The 13,327-nt window shown below is 38.5% G+C and overlaps 1 protein-coding gene across 2 annotated transcripts in view; it reads right to left on the bottom strand.

Moving 5' to 3' along the window:
- The window catches only part of dennd1b (DENN/MADD domain containing 1B), a 298,030-nt gene that overhangs the window by 64,381 nt on the left and 220,322 nt on the right, over positions 1 to 13,327 (bottom strand). For both annotated transcript variants that reach the window (XM_048538856.2, XM_048538855.2), the window contains 2 exons: positions 10,446 to 10,547; positions 4,041 to 4,166 (listed from right to left, as the gene is read on the bottom strand). In XM_048538856.2, coding sequence (XP_048394813.2) covers positions 4,041 to 4,166; positions 10,446 to 10,547 — 228 coding nt within the window. The remainder of the gene's footprint in view (positions 1 to 4,040; positions 4,167 to 10,445; positions 10,548 to 13,327) is intronic.

The raw sequence follows: 13,327 nt of genomic DNA on the forward strand, positions 1-13,327 counted from the left end.
ACTGCTGACTTTAAATAATTTGCATTCCTTCCACCTTGTTTTACAAAGATCCCATACTTGAGATGCACAATATTAAGGTATATGACACTCACCCTTTAGCAACAGTATCAACCTGAAGCCATCAGTCAATTTCGTTTTTAAACTCTCAGGGCATTTGTGGAACTGGATGCAGCTTTGTCCCTCAGAAAAATGCAGGAAGAGGCATGGCCCATTTTAATGTGCAAGTTTGAATAACATCACAGTGTGCTGCCTGCCTGAAACTCAACTTCAGACTCTGCAATCGGATAGTTGCTCTGCAGCACCTGATAAGTCATTGAAAGTGCATTTGCAGGTAACTTAGGAAGCATGAGATAGATTCGTGCGCAGGGTAGAGAAGGTCAAAGTGTCCCTCACAGTTACAACTTCTACATTTCACTGCAAAAGTCTCCACTCCTTGCCTGCCAGGTCTGACTGAGTAAATAAGAATTAAGAGCAGAGTAGGCAATTCAGCCTCGACTGATCTCAACTTCGCCAAAATTCCATTTTCTTTCACTATCCATAATCCTTCTACCCATTACTAATTAAAAATCTGTTTGTTCCTCCTTAAAGTTCCTCAATGTCCCAGCATCCACCACACTCTGGGATAGTAAATTCCACAGATTCACAACCATTTGAGAGAAGTAATTTCTCCTCATCTCTGGTTTATATCTGCTACCCTTTGTCCTAAACCTATGGCCTCTTATTCTGGACGGCCTCACGAGGAAACATCCATTTCTACATTTGTTTTGTCAATCCCTTCCAGCATCTTTTATACTTCAAACAGATCTCCTCTCATTCTTCCAAACTCCAGATAGTATTGCCCTAAGCTGCTCAACCTCCATTCATAAAACAAATCTCTGGAATCAAATGTAGTGAACGTCTGCTGAATTGCCTCCAAATGCAACTACATTCCTCCTCAAGTAGGATGATCAAAATTATACACAATACCCAGGTGTGGGCTCACTAATGCTTTGTACTGTTGCAGGGACACTTCCCTTTTTTTGCACTCTATTCTTTTAGCAATAAAAAATGTCAAAATTCCACTTGCGTTCCCTTTTATCTGCTGCATCTGCTTATTAGTTTTGTGTGATTCATGCACAAGGACAACTAGATCCCTCTGCACTGAAGCACTCTGAAGTTTCACTCCATTTAGATAAGTAACCCTTCTATTCCTCTGTCTAATATGGATAACCTCACACTTATCCATGTTAAATTTCATCTGCCAATTTGTGACCTGTTTGTCTAAGCTATCCAGATCCAGTTGTAAATTTCTTGTTTCTTCTTGTAATTGACTCTCCCACCTATTTACTGACTTCTGCCAATTCGGCTGTTGTACTTTCTATCCCTGCATCCAAGTCATTAATATAGATTACAAAATGTTCGAGCCCTGTGGTATCCCACTAGTTACACCTCGCCAATCAAGACACATTTATCCTGACTAAGATAATAAAATGTGAGGCTGGATGAACACAGCAGGCCAAGCAGCATCTCAGGAGCACAAAAGCTGACGTTTCGGGTCTAGACCCTTCATCAGATGAAGGGTCTAGGCCCGACACGTCAGCTTTTGTGCTCCTGAGATGCTGCTTGGCCTGCTGTGTTCATCCAGCCTCACATTTTATTATCTTGGAATCTCCAGCATCTGCAGTTCCCATTATCTCTGATACTACATTTATCCTGACTCTCTGCTTTTGTTAGTTAGCTAATCCTTTATCTAGGCTCATAAATTACCCCGAACCCATGAGATTTCCAGTAGTATAAGAATTATGGATACTCTGCCCGATGGCCCAAAGGCAATTAAAATGCCAGGAGGACCCTATGTACATCACAGGATTCTGATTTAGATGTATTCACAAAGCTCCTATCCAATTCAGAAGTAGCCTCAAATGCCTTAAGAAAATCATAGCAGTAAAATGGCTACAGAGTTGTAAGCGTACAGCGCCCAAAGCTTCCTTGGTATTAATTTGCTTCGATCTGGTTTTAACTGGCAGTGTATATTAAAATTCTTCCAACTATCTTTCTCTTCAATAGACATAACCTGCAATGGTATTTTCTCCACCACTGGCATTTAAGGACAGCATCTCTACTCCCCTATTCCCACCCCATCATCTGGTCACACCATACCCCACCCAAAAAGAGCACTCTACACCCCTTCCTCATGATGGCTACCTCCATAATCAATTCTGTAGGTATGATTATCGTTACAAATATATACATCAAAATCAGTTGTTCAAACTGCAAAGAGTTGATCGGGCGAATAGGTGATGAGCTATACAGATCAGGCTAGACCTGGAGCATGGTCAACATGGTGGTGTTGGAGTCACCGGTCATCACAGCAACTGCTTCCTTGGCTTGGGAGGTGGGGGGGAGAACAAATTCTATCAGGGATGTCAGACTTGAAGGAGCAACGAGAGATGAACAGGGATTGTATGCAAGTTTTTAAAATGGAAAATGAGAGCACCAATTGGTTTAGTTGTAATACTTTCAACTTCTGCACAGCCTGTCAGTATTCAACAATAAAGATTATACATCTGGTTCGGATAGTTAAGGGCAACAAATGTCTGAGCTAGAAACAGAAACTAGAAGTTTAAGGCCAACCTGCTTAAAAACACAGTTTCAACTAATTATCAAAAAGAATTGTGCGATAACAATCAAAAAAGAATCTAGACACAAAATTCCAAATCAAGAGTACGAAATATGGTATATGGAGAACAAATTTGAATGTAATCTACATTTTTCTTCATGGATTACTGCAATGCTCTTTGAAGGTGAAAAATATGAATCCTTATACATTCACAAAATTCTTTTCTAATTTACTTTTTAATAACAGTGCAAAATGGTTGGCAAATAAGGTGGGACTTCTTTACCTAAGCTATTTTATCAGGGCTCTCTCTTAGTTAATCAACAGAAATGTAGAGGTCATAACCCCAGGTTATCAGCTGTAGTTTGCTTTGATACAAGTTAATACTGCTGAAAGTGAACAAATATTGTTTTCCTTATTTTCTCACTTCTCCATATGTTGTATCAAGTTTTGTCTCCATTTATTGGAACCTACATAGTTATCTAGTAAACTTTCTTGGTCAGGTTAAGCTCAGACAGAACTTCAGCTGTGAGACACAGAAAGTAATATATTTCCTGAAATTCAGGACTGAGGGTATATTTGACGTTGCAATCTGATTTTTCAGATGCAGCGAAGCTTTACATTCATCCCCAATTAAAATCTTAACCTTTGTCTTTACTGAAACACTGAATGCAAAGGAACCAAACAATGCACCATCGTCCTTTGTAACAAACTTTTGCAGCGTAATATTTTGCATCTTCCCCACAGCCAGACATTTGATCTATTAATGCATTGTGGCTCAGCATCAAGTGCCTTCCTGAAAGCTTCATGAAAAGAACTTATACCGCCTCCACTTTGTTCACTAGATTGTCAAGCTCATTAAAGAAACTACTTTCTTTGGCATCAGATCATGCTGAAAAAGATAATCCTACAACCATCGTTCAAAGTGTGCGAAACTTAGCCAACAATTTTGATGAGGCTCAGAGGTCTGGCGCTGCAAATGCAATTTTAAAAAACAGTACAGAAGCTTGATTAACCTTATACCATTGTAGAATAGGGTCAAGTATTGAACACAGGGTCTATCTGATAATTAAATATGTCAAAACAGCTTTGTTTAGTTGCCGGACAGGTCATGCTGAAAGATTCAAGCAAAAAAATAACATTTAATGACTGTAAAAATTGAAAGGTTTGTCAGCTATGGGTCATGACAAATCTCTAGCCAGTCACAAAGGCCAGCAGATGACAATCAGCAGAATCTAGGGGAGTAGTTCATTCTGCCTCATAGCTGCAGATCGAAGACCGGATACATGTGAGAGCAATAAAATCTATGCTGAGTTCTAAACATGAGTTAACAGCAGGAGGGGAAAACAAAACATGAGAAACTCATGAGGACCAATATGAATACTACGTACTTGTGTGCTATCTGTTACACTCACAGAAAAATAGACATTCTTGAAATACTTACAGGTTTATATCGGAGTGCGTCCCTATAAGAGCCAAATAGTGCAGCCTGCGCCTTGAGAAAAGCCCTTGCAACCCCATCACCTGTAGCTGTTGACTGCTTCTTCAGTTTGTATTTCAAGGATGATACCTACACAAAGGAACAAAACATGAAACCCACATCTCTTTAAGAGAACAAATTCTAAATGTCATCTTAACCAACTGTGTGCAAGCTCTTATGCTTATCAGAACACCTGCTTCTCAGGTACTATCTACAATGGCATATGGTTGACAAGAATGTAGAAAATATTAAGAGTTTCCTCAAGACTTGTGAATAAAAATAAATTTGCAATAATTGCATACTTGCCACCATGTCTAAAAAGTGGCAAACATGAAAATATACAGATCCAGTGAAAATTTCCTTTCATGCAACACCATTTCTTATTTCTGGATGTAATGCTCAGCATAAATTTCTAGCTGTAAGCATAACTCCAGAGATAGAAGCTTTTCTTCAAAAAGCCTTGAAATTATTCAGATGACAGCAAAGTATAAATTAAATAGAATTCAGTTAATTGCAAGGAACACCTGCTGCATAATTAAAAAATGTCTGCATTTCCACAAGAAAATTATAATTAAGAAACAAATTGCATGCTAAAAAGAATGAAATATATGGTATTAAGAGCAAAATCACAAAAGTATCAAACACAAGAGAAAGGTAATGAGAAGGCATACCTATTGTTGTTAAAATATTGAACACAATTTCCTTTTCTGCTTCAAATAATGATTGCTGTCTAATTACTCATTATACTTCTTTTAATAAAGATAACCAGCACAGTACAAGGCATCAGAGACAACCAAGCTCTACAGGTGATAAACCTTTACAGCAGTGACATTTTTCAGTGTAAAGTCACAGCTACTGTGATCTGATCAAAGAAATGGACCCCCATAGGGTCCAATTATAGCCATATTTTTATGGAAAAATCATTGAGTTATGATGTTCATAATCTATGCAGAAAGGACTTTACAATATAGGTCTTTTCCCAATAGCTGTGATCTTTTCAATTTACATCAAGGCTTGATCGCAACAGATGAAAGTCTAGAAATCCAATTCATTTAGTGCTCTGACTGCATATACCAAGGCTCATTAAGTTTTTTTCAATTAACTTCAGCACAGGTTGTGAAGTACATAATCTATATGGCTGTGGCAAGAAAGGTTAAAGAACATACAAATTCACTGAATTCTCCATGCTCTTCTAATTGACACTCCACGATGGCTTCATTCTGGAAGCCATCAAGCAATTAAACGTCAAAATCCTTCGGTCTTATTTCACGGGTGCAAAAAAAAATAGCCATTGTATGAAGTGAAGCTTCTTCTAATAAAAGAAACAAGAAACTTCCCAGATTCTTGCACCCCAAAGCCAGATTGGAACTTTGAAAACATAGTGTATTCCGCCTCAGAACTTCCCAATGGCATAAAGATGTTCCTTTGGTCAGAACTACTCCCAGTAAAAACAGACATTTTATCAATGACAATGTGGCATTGAAAATTTTGTTTCAAATTACATTTGATCTCCTTTATAATACTAAAAGCCATCTTGCCACATCCACTCCATTATTTTTCAAAGTTACAATCGGTCTGACCAAAAACAGGCAAGGGGCAGAGAACAAAGGCAAATTGTCTAGATGGTACACTGCTTGAACTTCCCAGTTGAAAACTATACCATGATATTCAGCAGCCTCCATTTGGGGTAACGTTCCCAGGAGATTTATATTTTTTGTGTTATGTCTCCTTTCACAATGAGGTAGGAAGGCAGACAAGACAACCGATCCCTCTGGACCTTCATAACTATCAGAAATAGGAGCACACTGCCTTGCTCATTGATGTTCCTCTGAACACAACTGTGTAACTTTCAAATTAGTACAGCCTAAAAACCTTGACAAGTTCTGCTTATTTGAACTAAATTTACTGGTTTATGATGCAGAGTGATGCCAAACACATAGTTTCAGTTCCCACACCAGTTGAGGTTACCACGACAGACCTTCCTTCTCAACCCCTCCCTTCTCATGGGACGTGGTCCTCCAGGCTAAGAGTCTTGTATCTGGGAGTATGAAAATCACTTTGGATTTGATTGCTGGTTTCTCTGTTGTACTTTTGGTAAAACCTGCTTTCAGAAGCCATTCCAGTCGGAGGTATCAAATGACAATTATAATATTACGTCTAAGAGATAAACAAGGTGATTTTGTTTCGCATCTTTAATTTAAAGAAGTCATGTTCTGAAGGTACCTGACACAAAGCCTTGGTGATTTGATTATTAAAGACCAAGGAAAACCCAGATTGTTTTACTAGGAAGTAAATGTTTAGACCTATAGACAATGGCAGCAGTCATTGGGGAAATTGGGGAAAGATTAAGAATCTTCAAAACATAGATACGTGAGAGAAAGCTGCACTGTAGACATCTGTGCTTTAAGCTATCCATTTACTTCCAAGATAAAAGGGAGTTTGGGGTTTCAAGGTTAGCTAATCAGCATTTCTACCTGGATAAAAGGCCCTAGAGGTTTATATTATCATGGAGATAGCTCTTGAGGGGGCAAGCATACATGCTATCCCAAAAACACTCGGACAAAGCTAATCTGCCTAGATACCAGAGCGGGGAAACAGTGTGAGAGAGAAAAACGCTGCGGTTTAATTTCACAAGAATGTAGATATTAGCTAATGCTTAGACTGAAATGAACCAATTCATGGGGTGTTCAAACAAGGCTGGAAGATTTGCCCAGCTTGCGGTGGGAGAGATAACTATATAGTAGGAAAACAGACCTCATTGTGAAATTAAAAGTTCTAAAATTAAAAAAGGCCCAGCTAGAGAAAGGAGAACAATGGAAGTACATCCTCTCAAGGTAAAAATCATGTTAGCATGGCTTCAAGAGAATTTAATACTTAAAAGAACAATGTAAAGTGCATCTGGGAAGTATGTTTTTATGTGAAGCAAAAAAAGGAATGCTCTGTTGTGTGATTTGAAGTATATCTTTATATATCAACAAAGATAGTATTTCATCTACTGGACATTTAGTGCTCTGTTAAACATCTTGAATGGTAAACTCTTGTATCATCTTTTCAGCTGGCAAATGAGAATTCTAATTTCTGCCTAATAGTCTTCAGTCTCTGTGGGAATCATATCACTAGTTAGATTCAATACTGTAAAAATATTTTCTGGCAAATACTACCTTAGTAGTTTTGGCCAGCAAGAAAAAAAGCCCTGTAGAGACTTTCTGATCAAAGAAAATTACTATGTTCCTCTGAATTTTGGGGGAGAACTTCTTAAGTGGGATTTTTAAAATTCAAGACAAGAAGTTGCTCATAAAAATATCAAGAAAAGGAAATTCCAGGATTTGTTTCCTGAGTTCATGATTATCCTATTGGATAAATCTGTTGGAAGACTGGTTCACTACAGTCCAAATTGATTAGTGTGTATAGTCAAGAGCACACCAGCGTATGGGCGTCATGATGGCTCAGTGGTTAGCACTGCTGCCTCACAGCGCCAGGGACCCGCGTTCAATTCCACATTCGGGCAACTGTCTGCGTGGAGTTTACACATTCTCCTCATGTCTGTGTGGGTTTCCTTGGGTGCCCTGGTTTCCTCCCACAGTCCAAAGATGCAGGTTGGGTGGACTGGCCATGCTAAATTGCCTGTAGTGCTCAGGGATATGTAGATTAGGTGGGTTATAGGGGGATGGGTCTAGGTGCAGTGTTTTATTAGTCGGTGTGGACTCGTTGGGCTGAAGGGCCTGTTTCCACACTGTACAGATTCTATGTAACTATTTGACAGTTGGGTGTCTTTTCTGTTTGTTATCATCTTCCATACAGGAAACACGCAATTTGTACATTTTAGTTTTGTATAAACATGAGAAAATGAATTGGGTTTATTGGCAGGTTCACTTACATGGCATATTCTGGAATATATCTTTTACTTCTTTTTCCTAGAGGCACTATCACCTCATGCAATGTGTGTTGGATTTAGGTTATAAAAGAAAATCACACTGAGTTTACTACACGCTGTTTTAATCATTATTGCTATTACTCAATGGCATAGGCCTATCACAAATTATTTCAGACACAGGATGTGGGGCTGCTGAAGGGGTACGGCATTTGGAATCTTGGATACACCTTAACTTCATTAAATTGGGAATGAATTCTCAGCAAATACCAAGATTTAAGAAAATTTTAAGAGATTTACTACAGAATAGGTAACAACAACTTGGAATGAAGGCCGAGAAAGTGTTGTCTCTATAGAACATATACCTCTTTAAATAAAATATTAAGACTCAACTAAATTCTATGAAGCTAATTCAGAAAGGACACCAAGTAACGGCAGTGCACATAACTAATTTCAATGAATTTTAAAGGGGAAAGTTTACTGTGGTGTCAGAACATTCTTAACAATCTGGTGAAATTGTGAACAAGTGAATTTTTCCTGTGCATCATCACCTTATTGAGCAACCACTGCAGAGGAAATTGTCAAACCAGAAGAGTTTTGTTTAATGCAGAACACCAAAACATGTAGTGCCCTGGTGGCAAAGATAAGTGGGTTTACATTTCCAATGCCCCAATAATTCATTAAGTAATCAGAATGAATAGTCACGAATTATAGTGGAAACAAGCAATTTTTCTTTAAGTTGCCATGGCCACAGCCCACTCCCCGCAGAGAGGTTGCCAAAGTGGCTATTACAAGCTACCAACCAAGGGAACACACATTGGTACAAGCAAGGAGGCCCGAAAAACCTGCAACTGATGGGAAATTTTGATAAAATTCATTCTCTCATGGTTTCATTCCGTACACTCGAAGTGGTAATATTAACTTTAAGAACAGGGCAAGTCCTTTGTTACTCAGGCTTATTAATGCAACAAAAAAAATTAACAAATCAAAATTTGCTTTGTGCATTATAAATCTACAGGGGCACAGCAATATTTCAGCAGGAACACAAATAAACAGGTTGCCAGAGGCCAAAAACAGGAATTATGTTTCCATCTGGAAATCCACAGTGTTTTTCCAAGTAGCATCGCTATGAACAAAACTAACATTTCTAATAGGCAATAACTCTTAAATATTATGTGCGAGCATCTGACAAGAGATCATTATGAAAATGACAGCACACACCATATCAGAGTCTCTACTTGAAAACACTTCAGTAATTCAGGACAACTGTGACCCACTGACCTTTATGACAACTGAAACCAATACAAAAACTGACCTAATAATAGACTCCATATGGACTAAAAGCCTTGTGACATGAACTCACATGTAACTAAACATATCTTGTAGCAGCTTTACGCAAATCAACAGGAGTCCAACTCATAATATTTTTACAATTGCTTTTTCTGCCAGTGGGGGTGGATTATAGAGACTAGAAGGCACAAGAGAAACCAATGTAATCAAAACATGAGACACAAATGATCCTGCTTGATTACCAAGTTACTTCATAATTGCAGAGAAAACAACATGGTGGATGCTTGGAAATGGGCACATTATAATTCACAGAAGGTTGGTACTATATTGTTTGTAGCTTGCTTAAATTAAAACATGGAATACTAAGCACCTTGTAGCATTAGTAATCAGGAAAAGCAATACAAGATCAAAGGAGAGATGCAGCCAACACCTCATTTATCAAACATCATTGGCAAATACAAGAGCTTTATTTTAACTACCTCCTCCTACTACAGTATACTTTTATGGCAAGTTGAAACTGTCAGTTTCTTCCGAAACAAAAATAAGCAACGGAGAGCAGTAATTTTTAAAACAAATAATGTGCTTCCATTGAAAATGCCTGCCAGAAGACAAGAAAATTAAAATGCACTGGAAAACTAATAATTCACGGAAACAAATGTTTCAGGATAGTGAAGATCAAAGGATCAATTTTGTGACCCCAACTGTAAAAATATTTCTTATAATATTGACCGGTGCCATCTGAACATTAATTAGAGGAAAAGGAACTGGCAGGTGGCAGGGAAACAGGAGCTGATAATTGGCTCCCTTCTTCTTGCTGCCTTCACAACTCAACTCGTTCTTCGGAAAGAAATGCCACTAGGCAGACAGAAATGCATACTTTGTAATTTAATGATTAAGTATAAGATGAAGAGACTTACATTTTAAAAAAAGCTACAGCTAATGAATGCAGATATCTTTCTGATCATGAGTTTCATTTCCGAGAGTCTGCGCTATTCAAAACCTCTCCAGCCATGTTCAAAATCTTGAAAATAATTCTGCTTTTGTACAAGTCAATTTGCAGTTCCTGATTTTCACAGAGTGCAAGACAGAAGACTAGGTATGGCTCACCCCAACCCCTTAGAACTTCTAATCTGTGATTACACAAGGAAAGATTTTAACGTGACAAAGAGCTAATGAATTTGAAAAAGCGTTGTCACATTTTGACTTACCACTTCACTTGGTAGGTTGTGAAGGTCATCAAATGGTGTTTCCAGTGTGTTTGTATCGACGTTTAATATGATCACATCTTCATCAGCTTTGTTCTTCACCTTCTGTTGAAAGGAAAAAGAGAAAACCCTCAGTACAGTTGTAAATAGAATTTTTTTTTAAAAAGGTACTTGGTCTTGAGATTGTGAAAAAGAAAAATTGTATGTTTATGTCATCAGCCAACAGTGCTTTCCCAAAGAACAGATATCCAGCCATGCAGTGCACATTTGGAGGTTGTCTCTATCTATTTATGTGCCTTATAACAATAGTATTGCTTATGTGTTGTTCTGCATCAAAGGAGAAAAGTCACTTCCATATTGTGGGGTATCTCTGTATTTGAAGAATTTTTAAACATCAAATGTTTGTTGTCAAAGCATGGACTCTCAACCTGATTCAGCACAACAGTTAACATTTGGACTGAAGACAGGTTTACAAATTTGATACTTAACTCCAGTTTAGAAGCTCTGGACGTGGTCACACATGAACACTGATTAAACACAAGTAGCAGCACAACAAAATTTGGGGAATCAACAATTCTGTGAATATGTCAGTGACAAAAATAAGGTGCAAAAGGACTCTTTACTAGTACATTACTGGTGGAGGTTAAAAATAAGTGAGGAACAAAATTACTTATTCATTCCTTAGTGGTCATTGAAATTGGAGTGACCCAGCAGAGTTAAAAGCAGAGTAGAGACTGGGAACCCCTTTAATCAGAAGTAAATGTATACCAGAGTGGTTTAGGAAGATGAAGGCAGAAAAATAGCTCCTGACTCTTTTTCCAAGCACACTAGCTGAGTTAGCTGAAGTTGTGAATCGAGTCACTAAGCAGGCTACTGCTTTAATGGTGTAATGTGCAAAGTCAAAGAGGTAGTAAGAACTGCAGATGCTGGAGTCTGAGATAACACAGTGCAGAGCTGGAGGAAGGGTCCCGAACCTGGAATGTCAACTTTCCTGCTCCTCTGATGCTGCCTGGCCTGCTGTGCTCCTCCAGCTCTGCACGATGTTGTCAAAGAAGTTAAGTCATGATTCTTTCCACATTGAAATGAATAGATATTTACTGGTTGAGGGCATCAAGGGATAGGGATCCAAGCCAGGTAAATGGAGTTGACGTACAGATTAGCTATTTCTTAAGATTCTGAACAACCTACTTCTACTCTGATGACATCTTCAGAAGTCCATTGCAATTAACCAAGATCTCAATTACTGTGCTTTGATATGATGAGGAACTTACAGACATGATGGACCAAGGTTAGGCAAGTGGTATTTGTGAACTTTTACGTTGCCAACACAAAGCACTCTTTAATAAGGTTATTAAAAAGTGTGTTGAAATATTCACTGCTGAAAGGTTGAAAGTGAAGGACTAAGATGCATTCAGAGATATCAGAATGGAAGTGGGTTACCATCAAGTCATACAAGGGTGAGAACAGGGACCACTGTTTTCTGTAATGTTTATAAATGAATCAAGGAATAAAATACTGCCAAGTTTACAAGAACAAATTAGACATAGTGGCTAATGGTGTTAACCAACATGTAGTAATTCAAAAGGATCTAAACAAGATGCAACATAGCATGGTGGGTGATACCAGCTATAGACTGTTCAGCCAAGAGAACACTGGATGGAGTTGCCTGCTTGTTGAGATCATCAACTCAATGTCTCTGAAGACAAGGGGAAGAAAGCAAATAAACTTGGCCAGAGAGCGAAGGATTCTTAATGACCCACCTCAGTGAGACTGCAATACTGTTCTGTATGTTAATATTACAGGGATGTTGCAGAGTCATAAAATGGAGTCCAGAGAAGATCAAAGACATTACCAACAGACAAAGTAGGAACAGAAGCAGCCTACTTGGCCCCTCATGTCTGCTCTTCCATTCAGTAAGATCATGACTAATCTGTTGTGTTTCCAGTTCCACATTCCCATCTGCTCCTGATAACTCACAATTTCCCCACCTAACAAGAATCTATCCAACTGTGGCTTCAAGGTATTCTATAACCCCCACCTCCACTGCCTTGGGAGTTCCAATGTGGCACAACTCTCAGAGAAAAGATTTCTCCTCACCTTTATCTTCTAATTTGTAAACAGGGGCCCCCTGTTCTGGACTGACTCATAAGAAACAACACCTTCAATCTTTTCAAGGCTGTTCAGGTTCTCGTACTCTTCAATAAAAACATGCCTCAATCTTCTAACTTCCAGCAGAAACAAATAATGACTGTCCGTCAGGCAACACACTCATTCCACTTAGGTTATAGCAGGTGAGGACCTAGAAACTATTATTATCACTAAGGAGGCAATGCTGGGCAAGCTAATGGGGCTTCCCCTTGTCTTCAGAGACATTGAGTTGATGATCTCAACAAGCAGGCAACTCCATCCAGCATTCTCTTGGCTGAACAGTCTATATCTGGTATCACCCACCATGCTATGTTGCATCTTGTTTAGATCCTTTTGAATTACTACATGTTGGTTAACACCATTAGCCACTATGTCTAATTTGTTCTTATAAACTTGGCAGTATTTTATTCCTTGATTCATTTATAAACATTACAGAAAACAGTGGTCCCTGTTCTCACCCTTGTATGACTTGATGGTGACCCACTTCCATTCTGATATCTCTGATGAAATGCATCCCAGGGTACAAAAAGAGGTGATGGGGGAAATAGCAAATGCACTAGTAATTATTTACCAAAAATCACTGGACTCTGAAATGGTTCCCGCAGATTGGAAAACGGCCAATGCGATGCCACAGTTTAAAAAAAAGGAAGTATACAAAAAGCAGGAAGTGGGGAAAATGCTTGAATCTATCATTAAGGAAGAAATAGCATGGCATCTGGATATAAATTGTCCCATTG

Source organism: Stegostoma tigrinum, chromosome 8 (assembly GCF_030684315.1).
Source record: "Stegostoma tigrinum isolate sSteTig4 chromosome 8, sSteTig4.hap1, whole genome shotgun sequence".
NCBI lineage: Eukaryota > Metazoa > Chordata > Chondrichthyes > Orectolobiformes > Stegostomatidae > Stegostoma > Stegostoma tigrinum.